Source organism: Suncus etruscus, chromosome 14 (assembly GCF_024139225.1).
Source record: "Suncus etruscus isolate mSunEtr1 chromosome 14, mSunEtr1.pri.cur, whole genome shotgun sequence".
Classification (NCBI taxonomy): Eukaryota; Metazoa; Chordata; class Mammalia; order Eulipotyphla; family Soricidae; genus Suncus; species Suncus etruscus.
Window position 1 is genome coordinate 80,381,634 of NC_064861.1, and position 24,838 is coordinate 80,406,471.

General features: G+C 52.9%; 1 protein-coding gene across 1 annotated transcript; it reads left to right on the forward strand.

Moving 5' to 3' along the window:
• Window positions 1-1,626: 1,626 nt before the first annotated feature.
• WTIP (WT1 interacting protein) lies at window positions 1,627-23,746 on the forward strand. Its single transcript, XM_049786628.1, has 8 exons — window positions 1,627-2,155; window positions 10,451-10,552; window positions 20,072-20,139; window positions 20,263-20,325; window positions 20,470-20,600; window positions 21,242-21,293; window positions 21,594-21,662; window positions 23,538-23,746. Exons 1-8 carry the CDS (start codon window positions 1,627-1,629, stop codon window positions 23,676-23,678), a joined length of 1,155 nt encoding a protein of 384 aa, XP_049642585.1. The 3' UTR covers window positions 23,679-23,746.
• Window positions 23,747-24,838: the final 1,092 nt, after the last annotated feature.

The window sequence follows — 24,838 nt, forward strand, 5'->3', positions numbered from 1 at the left end:
CTAGGTGGCTAGCCATCTATTTAGCTCAGAGGTTCTCAAATTTATTTGGCCTGCTTAGGCTTTCCTGATCCTTTCCCCATATCACCCAATTTTGGGGAACACCTAGGTACATAGTTCTTTACTCATAGGTAATTTGCACTCTGGATTACTTCCCCCTAATAGATTCTTAGAAAGATCATTGCTGTTATGCTGTGTTATCTTCCTCCTCCTGGATTAGAGAAATGGGGTTACTTTTCAGAGACTTGGAAAAAGCAGTGGAAAACAGAATTCAGCCACTTGTTCTGGATCCACCAGGATCCAGGGCCACCAACTGGTTGAAAAGTAGAAGGACTTTGAGACTTGAGCTCAAGGGGTTCAAATGGCCCGACTACTCCCCACTCTCCCACCCTCCGTGGTGGCAAGACTCTTGCTCTGCATCCCCGAAGCAGTGCTGGAAAAGGGGGTCCTATCCTCTCCTCTTGACTCCCAGTGGTGGTGGGGTCTTCCTAGCTCAGTGGTGGCCCAGCCGCAGGCCTGCTTTGGGCGTAGCCCCAACTTGGGAGACCAGCTCCCCAAACCCTAGTCCTAAGCCTCAGTGCTGGGTTCAGATGTGGGTCCCCGAAATTAGAACCCCAAATACCCCTCGGACTCAGGAGAGTCTTGGGAGTCACAGGGTGGGTGTGGGACAAAATAGGGGGGCGCCTCTGGCCGCCCCTTGGGGGTGTCTCTCAGGGTCCTGAGAGCCTTCTGCTTGCCACTGCCTGGGCCCAGAGCCCCAAAACTACAGAGATGAGCAGGAGGAGGAGAAAGTAGAGGAGGTGGGAAGCGCCTCTCAGCTGCTCCCACATCCCAGGCCGGTTGGATTGGGCCAGTGCTTGTCAAATAGTTGAGGCGCGAGGCTCTGTAGTAAAGGGAGGCGCATTCGACCCGGGCAAACACCGTCCTAATAAGCTACACCCCGTGTTGAGGTCTCTGTAGGACTCTGGAGCTGAGAGTCGCTGTGTCCTGCTTCCAACCCCGCTTTGAAAAGCTACGCATTGCAAAACGTGCTTATGGTAGCTATTCATCCGGACATCACCTCTGATTTAAAAAAAATCAGCTCCAATTATTTTATATATTTTTGTTTTGTTAACTTTTTTTTTTTAAGTAAAGATACTATTTGAAGTCGCGCTGGGAGACTCGAAAAATGTTTCCTGCTTCCTAAGGGGGCGAGAGAGAAAATGAGTGAGAAGCGCAGGCTTGGGCGAAGAGACCCGGATGGAAGACTCGCTCGGGCCTCCTGAGGCGCCGCCCCCGCCACCCCTCCCTCGCCGCATTCCAAAGCCGCGCAGCACCGCATATCCTTCCTCGCATTCCTCCCCGCAAAAAAGTCCCTCGGAGGCGGCGGCGGCGGCGCGCGACCCCAACCACCACCCGCGCGCAGATCCCTCCGCCGCGCACGCGCCCCGCGCCGCGGCCCCAGTCCGCCCGCCCGCCCGCCCGCCCGTGGCCGGCGCGCGGCGCCCCGCCCCGCCCCGTCGCGTCCCGTCCCGTCGCGTCGCGTCCCGCGCGCCCAAAGGGGTCCCGGGCGGCCGGCCGGACGATGCGACGGCGGCGGCGGCGGCGGCGGAAGCGGAGGCTGAGGTGAACGCGCCGCGCCGCCGGGCCATGCAGCGCTCGCGGGCGGCGGACGAGGCGGCGCTGCTGCTGGCCGGGCTGGGCCTGCGGGAGCCGGAGCCGCAGCCGGAGCCGGAGCCGGGCGGCGGCGCGCGGCGGGGCCCGAGCCTGCGCAGCGAGCGGGGAGGCCCGCGCCGCGCCGTCGCCTCGGAGCTCGCGGCCGGCAGCCCCCGCGCCAGCCTGGCGGGCTCGGACGGCGGCAGCGCGCGCTCCAGCGGCATCAGCCTGGGCTACGACCAGCGCCACGGCAGCCCGCGCGCCGCCCGCCCCGTTCCCAACCCCGTCGCCGTTCCCGGGGGCAGCGCGCGCTCCAGCCTGTCCAGCCTGGGCTCCCGCGGCTCGGCCGGCGCCTACGCCGACCTGCTGCCGCCCGCCCGCTCCCCCGACCCGCCGCCCCCCGCCTTCGCGCTGCCCGGCCCCGGCCCCGGCCCCGGCCCCGGCTCGGCCGAGCGCAGGCTCGACGCGCTCACCCGCGAGCTGGAGCGGGCGCTGGAGGCGCGCTCGGCGCGGGATTACTTCGGTGAGCGCCGTCGGGGGCCGCATGCACGCACCCCTTCCCCGGCCGCACGCACGGCGATCCTCGGCCCCGCAACCCCGCCACGCCGAGTTCGCTCCTCGGCAGAGCCGCTCACTTGGGACTCTGGGCTTTTGCACACTTGATCGACGACGGGTGGAGAGGTTCTTGGGGCCACGCCTGGCTTCCGCACGAAGAAAGCGCTCCTGGGCCCGGGAAGATTGCACAGCGGCGTTTGCCTTGCAAGCAGCCGATCCAGGACCAAAGGTGGTTGGTTCGAATCCCGGTGTCTCATAGGATCCCCCGTGCCTGTCAGGAGCTATTTCTGAGCAGACAGCCAGGAGTAAGCCCTGAGCACCGCCGGGTGTGGCCCCAAAACCAAAAAGAAAAAAAAAAAAAAAAGAAAAAGAAAGCTCTCCTGCCGGGATTCGAACCGCCGTTCTTCTGCCAGCAAGGCAAACGGCCTACCTCCACGCTGTCTATCTGTTGTACGGTGCGGTGCAGAGGGGAGGTGTTTGGGCCTCGCTCAGTCCAGGCTCCGTGTCTCAGGGTTGCAAACTCCCCCCCCCCCTTGTGCTCTCTAAGTGCATTGAGCTGTCAAGAGTCCTGATCTCTTTTTTCTGGGGGGGGGGCACACCCGGCGTTGCTCAGGGGTTCCTCCTGGCTGTCTGCTCAGAAATAGCTCCTGGCAGGCACGGGGGACCCTATGGGACACCGGGATTCGAACCAACCACTTTAGGTCCTGCGTCGGCTGCTTCCAAGGCAAACGCCGCTGTGCTATCTCTCCCTGATTTCTTTAACCCTCGGTGCTGGGCTTTTCTGCCTCTCCTACTAGATCTGCAGAAGCGGTGGCGTCTCTCTGTTGTTCCCCTTCCTCAGCCCTTTGTGGATCCCCCTCCCTTCACCCCCCAAGTCGGGAGGCTTTGAGGATGGTGGTGGCCCGAGGAGAGAGGGAGGGCTGGGTCGGGTGGCAGCTGGTTGCACGAGTCTCCCTGGGCTGACCTTTCTGAGCCGGCTTTGCATGGGGGATGATTCTGCGGGGACTCGCATTTCCCAGCATTTCCTAGGCTGACCTTTGCCCCCTCAGCCTGGTCTTTTGAGCGGACTCTGGTTGAAGATTTTGGTGAAGACCAGGAGAAGAGGGGCCGGAGTCAGTCATAGTACTCCCCGCATGCAGCAGACCGTGGTTGGACCCCTGGCACCACGGGTGATCCCCATCTCTGCCAGGAGTAAACCCTTAGCACCGCAGGGTGTAACTCCCTGCCTCCTCAAAAAAAGACCTGAGGAGAGGGGCTCCATTTCTTCCCTGCATTTGCTGAGCAGAACTGAGCAGTTTGTCTACCTGGGGGAGACTCCGTGGGGGCTTTTCCTTCCTGTCAGCAGCTCAGGCTGCCCTCCCCCCCAAGTAGTATCTTGCAAGAGGAGGCGGCGGGATGGGGGCGTTCAGGGTTGGGGGAAAATGTGGGATAGAGGAGGAAGCCCAGCTGCAAGGTCTCACTAGCTCTCAGGGGTCGCAGACCCCCCCCCCAAATGGGGGACACACACCCCATAGGGTTTCAGCCTGCTGGGTGTTTCAGTGTGCCGGGGCCTTTGTGCTGGACTGGGCTGGTGGCCTCTGCTCGCTGTTTGGAAGCAGGGAGCTGGAATTGGGCAATTTGTATCTTCTGCCCGAGAAAGAAATCAGGCTACCTTCTCTTTTTCCGGCGTGAGCTCTTTCTTCCAAGTGCTGCGAAGAAAGCCTAGTGCCCACTTCAGTTCTGGTCCTGCGGGTTAATGCCAGGGCCTGAGGATGTGGTGCCACGGGGTTCCCCAGACTGCTCTGGTGGTGCTTCTCCAGGGTTGTACTCGGTGATGCTCAGGAGCCCATGTGATGCAGCTGTTGGAACCTGGGCTGAGTGCATGCCTGGCTTGCTGTACTATCTCTGGCCCATGCTGTCTTTTTTTCTTTTTTTTTTTTTTTTTTTTTGGGGGGGGGGTCATACCTGGCAGTGCTCAGGGGTTACTTCTGGTTCTGCGCTCAGAAATCGCTCCTGGCAGGCTCCGGGGACCATATGGGATGTTGGGGATCGAAATGGGGCCTGTCCTGGGTTGACTGTGTGCAAGGCAAATTCCCTACCCCTGTTCTATCGCTCAGGCCCCCCACGCTGTCTTCTGAAGGGAACTTCCAGTGCTCTGAGGGACGCGCATTTTCACACCCCATCCCCCAATAGGGCGGGCTGTGGAGCTGAGGATGTGTGTACCTGTGTGGGAAACAAGGGGAAAGATCCAAAGTGTGTGTGTGGGAACCTTGAAGGATGGGGGGGGGGGAATGTTGGGCCATACCCAGCATTGGTCATGGGCTATTCCTGGCTCTGCTTAGGGGTGACCTCTAGTGGCACAGGGGGCACCATCTTTGGTGCTGGGGATTGGAGTGTGGGGGAGCCAAGTAAGGCCTTAATTCCTGTACTCTCTGGCCCTGGCTGGTGTGTTTTAAGAGAACTTAGATTTGGGTAACATTACCCAGATTTTAAAAAATAAGGACAGCTGTTGGCTTTAGCTGTATAAAATGACATACTGCATCTTTTTATTTTTATGGAATTAAGGGTAAAAGCCAGAGCCTCCCCTCCCCTTTTTGTAGCTATTGTTATGAAATCTGTACTTAATAGTTTTTGAGGTCTGTATTAGGGCCATACCCAGCAGTTTTCAGAGGGCTCTGCAGGACTGTGTATTGAATGCAGGGCCAAGCCCAGGCAAGGCACGTACCCTCTCACTTGAGACACATGACCTGTTCCCAGACTCAGGACTTGGTACGTGCATAACTTCTACTTCCTGGCCCAGAGCTACATCCCTGCCTCTGACTGCTCTTCCTGCCCCTCTGCCTGGTTCTTCCTGCTGCTGCCTGGCCTGCCCTAGGGGCCTTGCTCTTCTCATGTTGGACCTAGTGGTAGGGCTGTTTTGACTTTTTCTTTGTGTTCTCTCTCTTTTTTTTTTTTTTTTGTTTTTGGGTCACACCCGGCAGCGCTCAGGGGTTACTCCTGGCTCTACGCTCAGAAATCACTCCTGGTTGGCTCGGGGGACCCTATGGGATGCTGGCATTCGAATCACCGTCCTTCTGCATGCAAGGCAAATGCCTTGCCTCATGCTATCTCTCCGGCCCCGGCTTTTTTCTTTGTTTTTGGTTTTGGGGCCATACCTGACTGTGCTCAGCACTTATTTCTGGCTATGCCAGGAATTACTCCTAGTGGTACTGAGGGACCATATGGGATGTCAGGGATCTAACCCAGATCAGCCATGTGTAAGGTAAGCACCCTACCTATTATCTCTCCAGCCCCCTATACAACAAATAAGTAAATAAATAATACTGGGGCTAGAGAGATAGCACAGCGGCATTTGCCTTGCAAGCAGCTGATCCAGGACCTAAGGTGGTTGGTTTGAATCCCATGTTATCTCCTGTGCCTGCCAGGAGCTATTTCTGAGCAGATAGCCAGGAGTAACCCCTGAGCGCTGATGGGTGTGGCCCAAAAAACAAAACAAACAAACAAACAAAAAATAATACTGGCTGGGGAATAGCACACCTATAGGTGTGAGGCTCTAGGTTTGATTTCTGGACCTCAAAAAGAACTAAATGTGCCAGAGGAATAGCTCCACAGATCAAGCACTTGCTATGCATGCTAGATGCCTGGGTTGATCCCTGGCATCTTATGATCTTCTGAGACTGCCTGCTGTGGCCCCCAAAATAAAAATCTGTTACTGGGAGAGGTCTTAACCAATAGACACATGTCTAGTAGCATGTATGAGACTCAGAGTTGGCTCCCTGGTGTGTAACGCTCTTTCCCAAGTGCCAGTGGATATAGCTTTCATAAAGCAGAAAGCCTTAATACCCTGCAAGGCCATCAAGTCTGGTCTGGTGTGTCTTTTTACCTCTTGGCCCAAAGTCCTGGTGGGTGTGTACATGTGCTACACCAGCTGTGCCTCTGCTGATGCTGGGCATCTGCCCTGGATCTCGCCCTTGCCGGGCCTGTGTCTGTGGATCAATGCAGTCTGTACATGTTGGCTGTTCTAGCCCTGAATTTATTTTCTTTTTTCAATTTTCTTTTGCTACACCCGACAGCACTCAGGGTTAGTCTCTATGCTCAGAAATGCTCCTGGCAGGCTTGGGGGACCATTTGGGATGCCAGGGGTCAAACCTGGGTCTGTCCTGGGTTGGCAATATGCAAGGCAAACACCCTATAGCTTTGCTATCATCCCAGCATGCTAGCCCTGAATTTCTCTTTTTTGGATTTTTTTGTCACACCCGATGGTGCTTAGGGGTTACTCCTGGCTCTGCTCTCAGAAATAGCTCCTGGAGGCTTGGGGGACCATAAGGGATACCTGGTATTGAACCTGGGTCTGTCCTGGGTCGGCAACATGCAAGGCAAATGCCCTACCACTGTGCTTTATTCCAGCCTGCTAGCTCTGAATTTCTGAGGGGCTTTTCTGCTCCTTCTCAATCTCTTATGTTTGTTCAAGTGACACAAACATGTGGTTAGAGACCAAAAAAAAAAAAAAAAAAAATCAAACAACCAAAATATAGTAGGAGGCTAGAGCCTTCCCTCTGGCCACCTCCTGTCCTAGTCCTTCTGGCAGGCAGGTGTCCTCACCACCATCTGTGGTGAGTCACTGAGGGAGTGACCAAGTGCATAGACGAATGCAAAGGGGCACTGCCCCCTCTTTGGCTCTTCCCGGCAGAGCAAAGTCTGGCTGCAGTTTATGGCTGCTGCTGGGAGCTCAGCCTGTGCCTGGAGGAGGCGTTGAGAACCCTTCAGGCCAGAGTAATCTCAGTGAGTGGGATCCAGAATAGGAAACGGAAACCATGGTTCAGGACAGAGGCTCCCCAGAGCCTGCCTGTCCTCAGTGAACATTGTCCTGAGTAGGAACATGACAACCTGGGCAGAGTTGTGGAGAGCCTGGTGGCCTGTTTTGGATGGATGCAGAAGAGTGATCAGGAGCTGGGCCTGGGTAGGACACTCACCTAGAGCAGGAGGGAGCAGGTGAGGACTGATAGCCCACAGGACAGAGCCACAGGTGGGCCACACAGACAAGGCCAGCTGGGACCTGCATGTTCAGATGAGTCAGTCATTTCAGTGCAAGAAGGTCGTACCCATGGGTTGAAGTTTCTAGCTTTTCTTTTTTTTTTAGCTTTTTTTTTTTTTGAGTCATAGGTGGGGTGCTCAGGGGTAATTCCTGGCTCTGCGCTCAGAAATCGCTCCTGCCAGGCTCGGGGAACCATATGGGATGCTGGGATTCGAACCAGCGTCTGTCCTGGACTGGCTGCATGCAAGGCAAATGCCCTACTGCTGTGCTACTTTTCTGGCCCCTTTTCTAGCTTTTCTTGCAAAGAGGCCTTCCCCATGTTGGCCCTGCCCTCACCCAGTAGCTGTCGTGGAGCCCAGAGATACAGGCTGCTCTGGGGAGCTATCAGGATCCCCTCCTGGCCCCCCCCCCCCCTTTTTGTTTTTGGGTCACACCTGGCAGTGCTCCTGGCTCTATGCTCAGAAATTGCTCCTGGCAGACTCAAGGGACCATATGGGATGCCGGGATTCAAAACACCATTCTTCTGCATGCAAGGCAACCATCCTATATCCATGCTATCTCTCTGGCTCCCCTCTAGCCATTTTCATGTTCTCAAGATGTTGGCTGGCCCTGGGAGATAGGCAGGAAGCAGGTGTGCAGGTGGTGGCCTGGAGGCGACAGGCAAGGGGCCTGTGCTGTCCTCGATCCCCAGAGCAAGTTAGGAGGTGGCGAGGTGGACTCTGCCAGCTGCAGGGAGGGGACACGCTGGAGTGGGGTAGCATCTTCAGGCAGTTGCTTCTGGGCATGGTTAAGGCACAAAGGGGTGTGGCTGGAAGTTGGGAAGCATCGGGTGGCCCGTATGCCCTCGAGCCCCACTCCCACTTCCGTGTGGGATTTTGTCATGGAATAATTGGGCACCAGTAAAGGTGTCTGAAATGGCATTGCCATACATTTACTGGGAATCAACCATGGAATGATTGAGGTGGGGCTGGCAGTGCCTGCCTGTGCTGTTTTTCTGGGGTGGAAAAAAATGTCGCAAGTGGGAAGGGTTTAAGATGCTCTGACTTAGTGGTGTTGGAATGATGTTTTTGGTAAACCATCATTAATATATTGTAAATCACAGAACCTCAGATTAAAAAATGTTAAAAAAAATGAAACTCTTGCCAGGCGGTGGCGCTAAAGGTAAGGTGCCTGCCTTGCCTGCGCTAGCCTTGGACGGACCTCGGTTTGATCCCCCGGTGTCCCATATGGTCCCCCAAGCCAGGAGCAACTTCTGAGCACATAGCCAGGAGTAACCCCTGAGCGTCACCGGGTGTGGCCCAAAAACCAAAAAAAAAAAAAAAAAAAAAAATGAAACTCTTAACTTGGGGTGGAAAGAGTACAGTGGGTAGGGCATTTGCCTTGTTTGTTTCCCAGGAGTACATATGATCCCCTGAGCCTGCCCGTAGTCAGTCCTGAGCACCAATGGATATGAAACACCCTCCCCCCCCAAAAAAAAAAAAAAAAAAAACAGACAAAAATATCTGACCCAGAGAGCTGGCAGAGTGGCTGGAGGGCTCAGCACATGCTTTGTGGGAGACCTGGTTCAATCTGACTCTGGGTGGCCCTCAGCACACTGAGCATTTCTCACAGCAAAGCGCAGGTACAGAACTGCCAGGTGTGCCTCCCAAACTGAACCAGACCAGTTGAACCCTGACCCAGAGAGGCCAACCAGTTCAGAACCTCTAGTGCAGCAGAGACCCCGGGCACCGTGAGGGCCATGCCCTTTGGGCAAGATCTGGTCTTCACCCAGCTGCTGCCCTCCTGGTCTTACCTTCTGGCCGAGGTTCCACATGGACCACCAGTGGTGGCCCCAGTTCCATCTCCCGTATCCCAGATATCTGCTTGGCAGCTCTGTTTCCTCGTGTCCTTTAGCCTTTGCTCAGTCCCACCCAAGGCACTTGTCTCCTGACAGATCTTATTTGGCAGCATGAGGGACTGAACCCAGGACTTCATTCACCGCTGCTGAGCCACATTCGAACCCTATGCATGTTTCTTTTTGTCATTTATTCTTTTATGTAAGATATTTTCAGGGGCTGCTCAATGCTCAGGGAGCACTCCTAATTTTGCCGGGATCCTTATGTGGGGCCAGGGATGAAACCTAGGCCTTCCCCACCGAAGCATGTCTTAAGTCATTGAGTCATTTGATCACAGTCATTTAGTTTAGTCTCTGTGCTGCTCACAAGTTTCTCTTTCACTGTTTGTTTGTTTGTTCATTTATTTATTGGTTTTTGGATCACACCCAGCAGCGTTCAGGGGTTACTCCTGGCTCTATGCTCAGAAATTGCCCCTGGCAGGCTCGGGTGACCATATGGGATGCCAGGATTTGAACCACTGTCCTTCTGCATGCAAGGCAAATGCCCTACCTCCATGCTATCTCTTCGGCCCTGGGATATGGTCTATGTAAATCCGTCAGGAGTGATTCCTGAGCACATAGGAATAAGCCCTAAAGACCATCAGGTTTGGGGCTGGAATGATAGCACAGCGGTTAGGCATTTGCCTTGCACGTGGCTGACCTGGGATGGACCCTGGTTTGATCTCCAGCATCCTATATGGTCGTCTGAGCCTGCCAGGAGTGAATTGAGTGCAGAGCCAGACGTAACCCCTGAGCGCTGCTGGGTGTGGTCCCAAAACAAAACAAAAAAAAGACCCAAGTATGACACCAAAACAAAATAACAATAATAGGGGCTGGAATAGGGGTTAATAATAATAGTAGTAGGGTTGTAGTACCATGCTACAACAGGTGGGGTGCTTGCTTTGCATGTAGCTGACCCAGCTTATCCCCAGCATCTCATATGGTCCCTGGGCCTGCCAGGAGTGACTCCTGAGTGCAGAACTAATCTCAGGGCACTGCTGGGTGTGTCTCAAATACCAAACGAATAATGAGGGGCCGGGCGGTGGCGCTGGAGGTAAGGTGCCTGCCTTGCCTGCGCTAGCCTAGGACGGACCGCGGTTCGATCCCCCGGCGTCCCATATGGTCCCCCAAGAAGCCAGGAGCAACTTCTGAGCGCATAGCCAGGAGTAACCCCTGAGCCTCACAGGGTGTGGCCCAAAAACCAAACGAATAATGATAATAATAAACTCTGAGTTCACAGATCCTGAGTGTGGGCGCACTGGTGGTTCTGTTGTGTTAGACTCCTGAAGCCAGGCTGATGAGCAGCAGTAGGCCTGGATGTGGGAACCTGTCCCCAGATTCGTGTTAACTGCTGGCTCTGCTCTCTCTACCTGCAGGCATTTGCATCAAGTGTGGATTGGGCATCTATGGAGCCAGGCAGGCCTGCCAGGCAATGGGCAGCTTGTATCATACTGACTGCTTCACCTGCGACTCTTGCGGTAGGTGATGCTTCCCTGGGCCATTGTGCACTGGCCCAGCATCATCCCATCCCATAGCTGTCGCTCTTTTCATTGGTGAGGGCTGAACCTCTGAGCACATATATGGGGGCCTATGGGTTGGAGGGGGCTCAGGGAAGAACCTTATCGAATGCTCTGACTCTAGGCTTTGGGTGTTTATGTCTCTTAGCTGCCTGCAGGCAGGGCAGCCAGTGAGGGAACATCTCCCACCTGCATTTGGGGTTAATGTCTCTTTCCCTGCAGTCAATATTTTTTCTTTTGTGGGGCACACCCGGGGGTGCTCAGGGGTTACTCCATACTATGCTCAGCAATTACTCCTGGCAGGCTCAGTAGAACCATATGGGATGCCGGGGATTGAACCCCTGTCGGCTACCTGCAAAGCAAATGCCTATCACTCCAGCCCCCCTGCAATTAATTTTATCTGAGTTATAAGCTGTATTGGAGGTGGTTCCGGGGTCAGGAACTTCTTGTTTTTTATGTAGGGGATCTGAGTTTGATCCCTGACACCAAATGATCCCCTGAGCACTGCCAGGCATGGACCCCTCCCAAGTATTAAAAACAAATCTAGTTAAACTATAAACGGTATTATTTTACCTGGAAAAAGTTACAGGAAAAAAATAATATAGCCATGACTCAGCCATCCTACACAAGTTGCCCTCTTTATTTTCCCACTCTGCACCTAAGATCTGCTCCCTACCCCGAATTCTCCAGTGAGTTTACACTAAACACCGGTATTTACTCCTCTAGAGTGTCATGTATGTACGTATTAACTTCAGAAGTCCTGGGACACTGTTTCTTTTTTTTTTTTTTTTTTTTTTTTTTTGGTTTTTGGGCCACACTCGGTAACGCTCAGGGGTTACTCCTGGCTATGCACTCAGAAGTTGCTCCTGGCTTGGGGGACCATATGGGACACTGGGGGATCGAACCTCGGTCCGTCCAAGGCTAGTGCAGGCAAGGCAGGCACCTTACCTTTAACGCTACCGCCCGGCCCCTGGGACACTGTTTCTACAGCAGCTGGCAATGGACCATGGAGGTTCCTGCCTTAGGGATGTCAAACTCCAGTTTGGTTCCTGCATGTCAGTGCCTCCTTGCCTTTTCCCATCCCTGCCATGTCCCCAGTGTGATCTCTCAGTGCATTGTGACTTAGTGTGTACTCAGAAGGCAAGCATTGCAGCTGAGGGTGTGGTTACCCTAGTCACTATACAGCAACAGCCAGCAAGAGGGAAGGGAGGAGGAGAGAGCTGGGCTTCCATGCCTGCTATGGTTCTGCACCTGACATAGGACATGGACACTTCTTGTTTGGCATCTGGGCCACACCCAGCTGTGCTGAGATGGGACTCACTTGCCCTTCCCTGCTCAATGCTTGGGGGGACCATGTGATTGACCCTTGTGCGTCACATGCAGAGCAGTGCCTCAACCCCTGTCCTCTCTGCCCAGGCCCACTGTTTCTCTCTTTTTGTGGGGAGGCACATACAGCTTTTGCTATTGGGTATAGGACCCAGGTCAGCCACGTGCAAGGCAAGTGCCCTGCTCATTGCATCATCACTGTGGACACTCTTTTTTGTTTGTTTTGTTTTGGGATCACACCTGGCAGGGCTCAAAGGTTACTCCTGGCTCTGTGCTCAGAAATTGCTCCTGGCAGGCTTGGAGGACCATATGAGATGCTGGAGATTGTACCTGGGTCTATCCCAGTTGGCCACATTTTGTGCTCTCTCTGCCCCCCCCCCCCCCTGTCTTATTTATTTTGTTTGTTTCTGAGTCACACCAGGCAGTGATCAGGGTTTCCTCTTACCTCTATGCTCAGAAATCGCTCCTGGCAGGCTCGGGGGACCATATGGGATGCTGGGATTCGAACCACTATCCTCTTGCATGCAAGGCAAACATCCTACCTCCATGCTATCTCTCTGGCACCCTCCTCTTCTTTTTATAAAACATCTACACGTCTTCCTTCCCTTTGTGCTGAGACCATCTGAGGTCATGTGACTGGTGCCTGCTGCTGTGGTCCTTCCACACCTGGCCCTGTACTTGCTGGGGGTCACACTCCTTCTTTTGTTGCTTCTGTATGTTCTGGTTATGGGGTGCTCTTTTTTTTTTTCGGCCACACCCATTTGATGCTCAGGTGTTACTCCTGACTAAGTGCTCAGAAATTGCCCCTGGCTTGGGGGTACCATATGGGACGCTGGGGGATCGAACCGCGATCCTTCCTTGGCTAGCACTTGCAAGGCAGACAACTTACCTCTAGCGCCACCTCGCCAGCCCCTGTGGGGTGCTCTTGGGGTCCACACACTTAAGTGGTGCTGAGCTCCCATACTCATCTGGGTGCCAAGGATGCCACAAAACAGAGCTGCTGGGACCACACTCAACTCAGCTCATGGCAAGGCAAGGGCTTTTCACCACTAGACCATCCTCTGGGCTCCTCATTACTCTCGTAACTATGTTTTCTCATTAGTTCCTAATGAAGGCCTATTTGATCTTCTTTGCTTATAGTTACTGCTTTTTTTTTGTTTGTTTGTTTTTTGTTTTTTGTTTTTTTTTGTTTTGTTTTTGGGCCACACCCGGCAGTGCTCAGGGGTTACTCCTGGCTGTCTGCTCAGAAATAGCTCCTGGCAGGCACGGGGGACCATATGGGACACCGGGAACCAACCACCTGTGGTCCTGTATCGCCTGCTTGTAAGGCAAACGCTGCTGTGCTATCTCTCCGGGCCCTAGTTACTGCTTTTAATGTCCATTCCAAGAAGTCTTCACAGGCTTCTGTTTCAGACATCTGGTTTTATTTTTGTAAGCCTTAATAGCACCTTCTCGGGTATCCTTCAACCAGTATTAGTGAAGCTGCTCATCTCTGCCACACCCGGCAGCGCCCAGGGGTTACTTCTGGCTCTGAGCTCAGAAATCGCTCTTGGAAGGCTCTCGGGACCATATGGAATGTTGGGGATTGAACCCAGGTCTGTCCTGGGTCAGGTGTGTGCAGGGCAAACACCCTACCGCTGGGCTACATGAAGCTTGAGTTTTTTTTTTTTTTTTGGGGGGGGGGCAGGTCAAACCTGGCAATGCTTAGGGTTTATTCCTGGCTTTGCTCAGAAGTCGCTCCTGGCAGGCTCGGGACCATATGGGATGCCGGGATTCAAACCAGGTGCTGTCCTGTGTTGGCTGAGTGCAAGACAGCCTTTGTGCTATTGTTCCAGCCCCTGAACCTTGGATCTTAACAGTGGCAGCTTTGGGGGACTCTGTGTTGAAGGGGGTCCCTCTGGGAATGTTTTTAAACTCCATTAAAGCAGGTCTCAAACTGTAGTAGGGAACTTCTTGTGGGTTTGCAAATGAGCTTTTTTGGCCCACACCCTGTGTTGCTCTGGGTTTCTCCTGCCTCATGCCTTGGGCTGAAGGAACTGAGTCCTGGGCTGAGTCTCAGAGCTTCCCATGCCCAGGCATGTGCTTCTGCCCTCTCAGATGTTTCTGTGGGCTTGTTCTCCATGTGTCTTCATGTCTGAGTATGCAGTTGATATGGGAGAGGGGTGAGGTGGTCAGGGCTGGGGCAAACCATTATTCCTAGTTTCATGCTCCAAAGTGGCCCTGTCAAACAAGGACAATTCTGTCTTTAATTCTGGACCATCTCTCTTATTCTTTGCTCAGTTTTTTTGTTTTGTTTTGTTTTTGGGCCACATCTGGTGATGCTCGGGTTACTCCTGGCTATGTGCTCAGAAATCGCTCCTGGCTTGGGGGACCTTATGGGACATTGGGGAATCAAATCACAGTTCGTCCTAGGCTAGCGTGAGCAAGGCAGACGCCTTACTCCTTGTGCCACCGCTCCAGCCCCAGTATTTTATTTTTGGGGGAGGGGGGAACCTGTCCAGCAATTCTCCATCAGCTAGGGGTCTCCTCCTGGTGATATTTGACCAGCTGGATCTGACTCTAGTGCACTGACCTACAGTAAGGTGCTACTCAGGCCTCAAGTGTTGAGGACCACTTAACCTACTGTAGCAGTGCTCAGGACCACCAGAGGTACAGCCAGCAATGCTCTGGGGTCACTGGTGCCCCCACCTCTGCTTGCCCCCTTGGGTGCATGTCTCGTCTCCCATCTGACCCGAGGAAGTTGACCCCATACCCTCTGCTGGAATCCCTGTAGTCTGAGGCACAAGCTGTACCCAGTTCACTTTGTTTCCTTTGATTTATTTTATTCTTTGGTTGCTGGGAATGGGATTGCTGCCCCTGACCCACATTTCCGCCTCTTTTTCTTGGTGCTGGTACTGGAGGGTTTGGGCTACATCCAGTGGGGCCCAGGGTTCACCCCTGACTCTGCTCAGAGATCACTACTGGCAGAGCCTGAGACCATTTGCAGTAACCGAGGATGTAAGTGGGGTTGGCTGTATTGCAAAGCAAGCCCCTTAACCCTGTGATTTCAGTCTCAGTCTCTGTTTACTTTTTGAACCATACTCGGTGGAACTCGAACTCGAGCTGCTTCTGGTTATGGTGCGTGAGATTTGCTCCTGCTGCTCTGGGGATCAGATTGTGCTGAGAATTGATTTTTGTTTTTGTTTTTGTTTTTGGGCCACACCTGGCGGTACTTGGGTTATTCCTTGTTCTACTCTCAGAAATCACTCCTGACAGGCACCAGGGACCATATGTGAGGCCAGGATTCAAACCACCATTGGTCCTGGGTTGGCTGTTTGCAAGGCAAATGCCCTCCCTACCTCTGTGCTATCTTTCTGGCCCCTGTGCGGAGAATTGAATCTGGTCCTCCTGTATACAAAGATAAGCTATCCTCTGGCCCTCTAAGCAATCTTCTCTGGCTCCTTTGTTTTTGTATGTTCATAAAACATCTTGGGACTCTGGAGGTCAGTTTTTAGGGTAATGTTATATTTATGGAGCTCACATGCCCTAGCAAAGACATAGAATATTTTATTTTTGTTGGGTTTTTGGTATGCATCTGGCAGTAGTTGGACCTACCCTTGGCTCTTATAGGGGGTTATTCCTGACAGAGCTTGGGAGACCATGTGTGGTACTAGGGATCCTGGCTCAGCTGCATGCAAGAAAAAAAACCTTTTAATTAAAAGTCTGTACTACCTCTCTCCTCCCAGACTTCTTTTTCCTTTTTTGGATGGTGAATTTGGCCCTACCCAGTAGTGCTCAGGAGCTACTCTCGGTTATGGTAGGGGGACAGTGTTGTGCTGGAGATTAAATTGGGCCAGCTGTATGTAAGGCAGGTGCCTTCTCTAGCCTGACCCCAAACATTTGACACTTGTCTTTCCCCCTTTCCTTTCTTATTGCTGTCTTGCAGACACGCATGAAATGGAAGTGTTTGTCGCATTCACATACATTGGCACGGTGCTTGCACACTGAGCCTGGTGAGTGCACACACTTCAGTTGTGGTGCTCACACACACTTGATCTTTGCAGCTGAGCACTTAGCCTGTGGGGGCTACTGGGCATGGAACACAGGCCCCCACTGTGCAAGGCAGTTCCCTTACCACCTAACTTTGTCTCATACTTTTATTTTATTTTGTTTTGTTTTGTTTTAGGGCCATTCTGGTGGTGTTTGGGGTGGGGGATCACTCTTGTGGGTCATAGGCCACTCTGGCTCTGAGCTCAAAGCACCTTCCTTCAGGGTCAGGGATCTTCCCAGCCCATCATGCATCTCTTGTCTTGTCCTTTGTTAGATGATCCTTGTATTTCCTTAAGACACACTTGCTCTACCATTATTATTATTATTATTTTGTTTTTTTGGGGCCACACCTGATGGCGGCGCTCAGGGGTTACTCCTGCTCTGCGCTCAGAAATCAATCCTGGCAGGCTTGGGAGACCATACGGGATGATGGGAATCGAATCCAGGTCCATTCTGGGTCGGCTGCGTGCAAGGGCTCTGGCCCCATCTACCATTAATTATTGCTCCTAATTTTCAGCCAGACCTCAAGCTCATGCTCCTGATGCCAGGCCACACCCACAGCTGTGCCACCAGTCTGTTTGTTTTTGTTTTGACTTGATTTTATTTTTGTTTTTGGACCATAGCCAGCAAGCAGTGCCCAGGACTTAACCATGATCCTCTGCTCAAGGGTCACTCTGTTGGAGTTTGGGGTCCCATAAATGGTGCTGGAAATCAAACCCAGGTTGACTGTGTCCAAAGGAAGTGCCCTACCCATCTGTGCTATCTCTCAGGCCTCAGCTTTTAGTTTTGTCTGTTCTAGAACTTTAGAATTAAGGAAGTCCCATGGTCTATAATTTTTTTTTGGGGGGGGGGGACTATTTTTGGTAAGCATGTCTTGCTTAATACCCTGTTATTGTGTGTAGGATTGATTCCACAGTGTTACTCTATCACAGTTTATTTACCCACTTAACTGTTGAGAGAGGTTACAGCGTTCCACAAATGTTCTCAACAGGTCATTTATGGGTAGAGGTGTTCATTTCTCTTGGGGAAATTCCAAGGAGTGGAATTTCTGGGTCATGGGCTAAGGCAGCCAAATTGTTTTTCGTTTCTAAAGGGATTGGGTCATTTCTTTATTCCTACTAGAAAATAAGAAAGGTTCTTCTGAGGCCGGAGAGATAGCATGGAGATAAGGTGTTTGCCTTTCATGCAGAAGGACAGTGGTTCGAATCCCGGCATCCCATGTGGTCCCCTGTGCCTGCCAGGGACGATTTCTGAGCATAGAGCCAGGAGTAAGCCCTGAAGCCCTGAGCGCTGCTGGGTGTGACCCAAAAACCAAAAAAGAAAAAGAAAAAGTAAAGAAAGGTTCTTCTACATGCCAGAGATGGGTTTATTGGTGGTTTTATCTATTTAAATGGATCTGAAGTAGTATTTCATTGTTGTTTAAATTTGGTTTTCTCTGATGACTCAGAGGTTTAATAATCTTTTTTTGTCTGCCTTTTGTTGGCCATTGCTCATCTTTTGTGAATTATGTTCAAATCTGCAGTCTTAAATTTTGAGATTGCTTTATTTTTATTACTTAGCTAGATATGTGTGTATGTTCATATTCTGCATATATGTTCTAGAGTATTTTTTTTTAATAGAATTCTAATTTTTGGTTGGGGGGGCATACCTGGTAGTGCTCAGGGATTACTCTTGCACTCAGAAATTGCTCCTGAGACCACCACCACCACCACCACCCATCATCAATAACAAAAAATTGCTCCTGACAGGCTTGGGAGGAGGGGACCATATGGGATACCGGGAATCAAATCCGGGTTTGTCCCAGGTAGGCTGCATACAAGGCAAACGTCCTACTGTTGTGCTATCATTCTGGCCCAGGATTCTAATATTTTTGGTCTTTACACCAGTGAAGTAACATTTTTGGTCTTTATGCTCAGGAGGGTCAGGATCACTTCTGGATGGCTTTGAGGGAACCTGTGCAGTGCCAGGGACTGAACCTTGCTATACGCAAGGCAAATGCACCACCCACTTTATCACTTTGACCTTTCTAGTGTGGTTTTGTTTTGGGGCCACACCCAGCAGTGCTCAGGTTTTACTCCTGACTGCTGTGCAGAGATCACTCCTGGAGGGGCTTTGGGTACCATATGGGATACACGGGATTGAATCCTGATTATCCGAGTACAAGGCATGTGCCCTGCCTGGGTCTACGCTCAGAAATCGCTCGTGACAAGCTCAGGAGACCATATGGGATGCTGGGATTCCAACCACCATCCTCTGCATGCAAGGCAAACGCTCTACCTCCACGCTCTCTCTCTGGCCCCTGGCCCCTTGTTTTTATTTTTATTATTTATTTATTTTTTGCTTTTTGGGCAACACCCTGTGATGCTCAGGGATTACTCCTGGCTATGCGCTCAGAAATCGCTCCTGGCTCGGGGGACCATATGAGATGCCAGAGTTTGAACCAAGGTCCGTCCTGGATCAGCTGCGTGCAAGACAAATGTCCTACCGCTGTGCTATCATTCTGGCCCCTGGCCCCTGGTTTTTAAAAATCGAAAAAGATTGGGCAGGAGCTAGCTGAGGGCACTAGAGTGCAGCAGAAGCCCAGTTAGTTGATGGTAGTACATTTTCCTTTAAGCACCTTTCTCTGACCTTTGCGTAGGAGTAGAGCCGGGTATGATGTGAAAAATCAAAACTTATTAAGGGACCGGAGAGATAGCACAGTGGTAGGGCATTTGCCTTGTACGTGACTGACCTGGGATGGACTTGGGTTCAATCATCAGCATCCTTTATGGTTCCTGAAGCCTGTCAGGACCGATGTCTGAGCACAGAACCAGGAGTAACCCCAAGTACTGCTGAGTGTGGCCCCCAAACAAACAAAAATGTTGTCTTAAAATTTTATATTGTGGGCCCAGAGAGATAGCACAGCGGCGTTTGCCTTGCAAGCAGGCGATCCAGGACCAAAGGTGGTTGGTTCGAATCCCGGTGTCCCATATGGTCCCCCGTGCCTGCCAGGAGCTATTTCTGAGCAGACAGCCAGGAGTAACCCCTGAGCACCGCCAGGTGTGGCCCAAAAACCAAACCAAACCAAAACAAAACAAAATTTTATATTGTATTTGGGGCTGGAGAGGTAATACAGCACGTGAGGTAATACAGAGGTGAGAAGACATGTTTGACTCGAGTACAATCCCTAACATGCCAGCCATATGGTTCCCAGAACACTTCCAGGGTTGATTCTTAGGGTAGATCCAGGAGTAAGTCATGAGTACAGTCAGGTGTGGTCCAAAATTCATATGTTGAGAGACTTCAAGTTCAATCCCTAGGGGCTGTAGTGACAGCACAGTGGTAGGGTGTTTTCCTTGCACATTGTCTACCCAGGACGGACCCAGGTTTGATCCCCGGTATTTCATATGGTCCCCTGAGCCTGCCAGGAGCGATTTCTGAGTGTAGAGCCAGGAGTAATTCCTGAGCACCGCCGGGTGTAACCCAAAAGTAAAAAGAAAAAAGAATAAAAGAAAAGAAAGGCCTATTAGGGGCTGGAGCGATAGCACAGTGGTAGGATATTTGCCTTGCATGCTGTTGACCCAGGACAGACCTTGGTTTGATCCCCAGCGTTCCATTTGGCCCCCCAAGCCAGGAGCGATTTCTGAGCGCATAGCCAGGAGTAACCCGAGTGTCACTGGGTGTGGTCCTCCCCCCAAAAAAAAAAACAAAAAGAAAAGAGTATTAGGTAACTTTTTAAAGGGGGGTTTGGGCCATGCTTGGTAGAACTTGGGTTACTCTTGGCTCTGCACTGAGAAATCGCTCCTGGGAGGCTCGGGAGACCATATGAGATGCTGGAGATCAAATCTGGGTTGGTCCCAAGTTGGCCCTGTGCAAGGCAAATGCCCTAAGAGCTATGCTATCACTTCGGTCCCAAGTATTAGATAACTTTAAAGTGAAAGTGAAAACATGGCTCATCATCTCAGAGAGGCTGGCAGAGATAGCTCAAAGGACTGGAGCATTTGCTCTGCCCGCCCGAGGTTCAGATCTGATCCTCAGCGCTGAGCTGAGAGAGGTTTCCAAGCAAACACAAACAGCCCAGCAAGGAAGGTGCAGAGACGGGATGCTGTTTCCGGAGGCCCAGGGATGCTCTCCTTCCCCTTGCAGGGAGACGGCTTCGCGGGAAGGCGTTCTACAACGTGGGCGAGAAGGTGTACTGCCAGGAGGACTTTCTGGTGAGTGCCTGGCCCTGCTCTGCCCTGTTGCCCTTATTGGCACCTGTGCCCAAGAGGCAGGGCTGCATGGGCCATGGGGCGCCTCTGCGCCATGACCTCCAGGTGCCTTTGTCCTCCCTGCAGTACTCTGGGTTCCAGCAGACGGCTGACAAGTGTAGCGTGTGTGGACACCTCATCATGGAGATGGTGAGACCCCGCCCGGCTCCTGGAGCCCCCTTGCCGTGCCCTCTCTCCTGTTGCAGATTTGCCAGGGGCTTTGGCCCAGAGCCTCTTCGGGGGCTGTGCTGAGCCTCCCACCTGCACTGACTGCTCAGTGCCTCCTGCCCCCAGATCCTGCAGGCCCTAGGCAAGTCCTACCACCCAGGCTGCTTCCGGTGTTCCGTGTGTAACGAGTGCCTGGACGGTGTGCCCTTCACTGTGGACGCTCACAACAATATCTACTGTGTCCGAGACTACCACGAGTAAGTGGGTGCCGCCCTCGCTTCGCCTTCCGCGCAGCTTGGGTAGTCTGTCTTGGTTTGGGTGTGGAAGGGTGGGATTTGGGGCCACGCTTGGTGGTGGCAGCGGTCAAACCAGGGTGGGCTGCATGCCAGGCAGGGAGAGGCTGGGCAAGAGAGTGTGAGTTCATGGTGGAGATTGGTCCCTCCCTGCATAGGAGGCAGGTATGGGACATGAGGCAAAATAAAAATAATAATTTTAGGGGTGCTGGAGGGATAGCAAGGTGGATGATGCCTAGGCTAGGCTTCCTCTGCCTGGAGCAGAGGGCCTTGGGGGTGTCTCTCTGGTGTCTTTGTTCGGTTATTCTGTGTGGGTGCAGCTGGCCTGGGGCTAGTTCTCTGCCACCTTTCTTGGGCTTGACTCCCAGTACTTGGCATGGCTAGGCTTCGTAGGGGCCTCTGCTCCGGCCAGAGACCTAGACCTAGACCTGGATGTTCCTGGAGAGTGAATTCACCAGAAGCCTGAAAGGGCTGCACAGGACAGGCTGGGGAAACTGGGTTCCTGCAGGGAGGTGGGGCCATGGCTGTTCCCACCCTGCACAGGAGGAGACCCTGGGATCTAGGCATCCTCCTTAGTGGTCACTGCTGCTCATTTTCTCCTTCAGGGTCTTTGCACCGAAGTGCGCTTCCTGTGCCCGCCCCATTCTCCCTGCCCAGGTAGGATCGTCTGGGCTGCCCTTGGGGGTCCTGCAGGCCTCCGTGGAAGGTTCTTCTAGTCCCCAAGCTCTGCTGATTTAGGGGTGGGGAGCAGCCCACAGGAATTCCCTGGGTTGTACAGTTCTTGCTCTCTTGTTGAGCATTGATATTTGCCTAAGGGTGCTGCTAGGCCTGGGGAAGAGGCACTTACTGGGTGGAAGGACCTGCTACAGACGTGCCCGTGGTGCTCACAGATGTGCTTAGCTGCCTGTGGGGGCTGAGCTGTGCCTTGCCAAGCCTCCATGCTGTCTCTCCCTGCAGGGCTGTGAGACGACCATCCGGGTGGTATCAATGGACAGGGACTATCACGTGGAGTGCTACCACTGCGAGGTGAGCCTACTCGTCCGGCTAGGTGTGGGGCTACCTTCGTGTCTGGACTCTTGGGCACATGTCACCCATATTTTCTCTTCTGCCTCTCTGCCCGCTTCTCATTCTCCCGGTATTTATTTGATCCTTGTACTGTGTGGGTCTTGGAGAGATTAAAGACATAACAACAGGGCCGGGCGGTGGCGCTAAAGGTAAGGTGCCTGCCTTGCCTGCGCTAACCTTGGACGGACCGCGGTTCGATCCCCCGGTGTCCCATATGGTCCCCCAAGCCAGGAGCAACTTCTGAGCACATAGCCAGGAGTAACCCCTGAGCGTTACTGTGTGTGGCCCAAAAACCAAAAAAAAAAAAAAAAAAAAGACATAACAACAAACCTTATTTTCCCGGGAGGTGGCGGGGATAAGGCCCACCAGGATCCTTGCAGGTGGTCTTGTCAGAACACAGGCCCCATAGCACATTGGTAGGGCGTCAGCCATACTGACCCCGGACAGACCTGGTTCAATTCCTAGCATTCCATATGGTCCCCTGAGCCTGCTAGGAGCAATTTCTGAATACAGAGTCAGAAGTAACCCCTGAGTGCTGCCTGGTCTGGCCCAGAAACCAAACCAATTAACCAAACAAATAAGCAAAAAACCAAAAAAGAACACAGGGTGGCCTTGGAAAATCAAGGGAGGCTTTTGAGAGGAGGTGGCACTAGAGTTAAAATTTGAGAAATGAAATAAAAGCTGGGGAGCTGAATGCCAGGGAATTCAGGTTCCCTGAATGCAGAGCCAGGAGTAAAACCTGAGCGCTGCTAGGTGTGGCTCAAATTGCCCCCTTCCCCACCCCGATGTTTTCCTTTTTGGAGAGGGGCAGCAAATGGCCGCTTGCAGGCAGGGAAGTAGATGTGTGGAGGTATAAAGTATCTTTGGGAGCTGGAGTACCAGAGCGACTCCCCAGCCCATGATGGGGCCGTCTGAGTTGGGAGTGAGGCTGGGGAACCCCAGGGCAGGGCAGGGCAGCTGGTGAGTGAGGTGAGTGTTGGTGAAGGGCGGTGTAGACCTGAGGGGCCAGACATCCAGGAGGGAGTGGGCAAAGGAAGCAGGCGAGGGGTCCTGTTCTTGTCTCCAGCTGGTCAGAAGGTGGCAGCTGTAGGAATGGCCCCAACACCTGGATGTGCCGAGACTCTACTTGGGCCCAGAGCCGCTCACTTTCCGCCATGAGTCAACAGCCACCTTCCCTGGGTTGCACGCCCCAAGGTCCTTGTTTCATGGATTCTCCCCCGGGTATAGTTTTTTTGGGGGCCATACCTGGCTGCACTCAGGGGTCACTGATTGGCAGGTGCTCAGGGGACCATGTGAGGTGCTTGGTATCAAGCAGGGTTGGTTGTGTGCAAGACTGTTACCTCCTGTTCTCTCCTGAGTTTAAGGGCAAAGGAGGTAGGGACTTTTGGAATGTTGAGGAGGCTCAGCAGGTAGGGCTCAGGGGCCTCTTTCTGTCTTCCTCTTGGTTCTCACAGCCTGCTCAGCCCTCCCTGCCTTCCCCCTGTCTCTTCCCGGCTTCCCCCTAGTCATCCCGCTCCCTGAGGTGCTGATTGTTTTGTGATTAAAACATCCTTTTTGAGGGACTGTGGAGTAGCTGCAAGCACAAAGCCTTGTGTGTACGAGCTCCTGAGTTTGATCTAGCACCATCCCAGCAATAAGACCCCTGTAAAGACCCCATTTAATGCCCTTCACTGTCACTGCTCTGTCACCCCTCCCAGACTCCAGCCCTGCACGTGTTCCACTGCTGCTGCCTCTGTGGCTTGTATCGGGGTCCTCTGCAGCTGTGTGAGGGTACCTCAGGGGTCCTCCACCATGTTCTGTGCCTGTCAGTAACCCTTGGCGCCTGTTCCTCACCAGGACTGCGGGATGCAGCTGAGTGGGGACGATGGACGCCGCTGCTACCCCCTGGAGGGCCACCTGCTGTGTCGCCGCTGCCACCTGCGACGCCTGCGGCCAGGCCCGCTCCCCTCACCTGCTGTGCAAGTCACGGAGCTCTGAGTGGGGGGCTGCCGACCTGGGCCTGTGTGTGTGTACATGTGTGTTGGGCTTTGTGTGTGTGTGTGTGTGTGTGTGTGTGTGTGTGTGTAGGATGTATGTGTGTGCATGTGTGAGTGTGAAAGTGGCCCGGGTCAGCTCTTCTGCCCTTCCATCCTCCCTGCTTGCCAACTAGCTGCTGTCCGCAGGGCCGGCCCTGCGGAGAAGCTATTTCTATTTATTCACCGTCTGTGCCTCCTCTGGCCCCTCCTTCCCTCTGGCCCCCACCGGCCCCCATTCCTTCCACCACTTTCTGTCGGGGATTTCCTCACCCAGCCCCTGGGGCAGGCCCCCAGACTGTGGGGTCAGTGCAGGCTGGTGCCAGCAGGTGTGGGATGGCCGGATGCAGGTGTGTGTTCGTCTTTCTGTCCTGACGTCCATGCCTGGACAGGAAGGGGCCTGTTAGTGTTAGGTTGGGTCATTGTGGGGTGAGGAGTGTGGCCCTTGGGTATAGGGCCCCACAGAGGAGCTACCTTTGACAGCTGTGTGCCCCGGGTTTGTGGGTACTTTCAGCCACAACCTGTCCCTGGCTCCCCATCCCCGGCTCTGGTCATCACACTCCTTTCCCCATTCACCCCACCCCGCAGCCTCAGCCTGGAGGGGTTGGCCGGGAGAACCTTTTGGGGCGAATCCCCAACCCCCTGTGGGGGGAGAACAGCGGCTGCGGGCAAGCACTGTGTATCAGGCTCCACGACCAAAGGATCTGATTTGACTTAAATTAAGTTTTTCCTTTGAGAATATTTTCATTTTCTTTAAAAGAATATAATTTTCTTCTAAAAAACTTTGGTTCATGGTTGTTATTTCTTAGCAAAGTTACAAGAAATTAAATGTCCGATCACATGAGTAGATCACACGAGAGCTAGTTTTTCAGGTGATGAAAATATTGAAGTTTAACTATTTTTGTATAAATTTTTCTAAGAGTCTCAAAGATACATAATGTTTGAGTGTCAAACTGAGATTGTTGTCTCGCAAATAGCATTTGGGGATAGGAGTGACTTGACTTCCAACCTGTCTGCTATCACCAACAAAGCGTCCTTCAAAACCTGTTTGAGGAGAGAGGGAGAGGGAGAAGAATAGAAAGGAGAGAAAGGAGAGCCCTATGAAATGAAATAAAATGTGGGTTA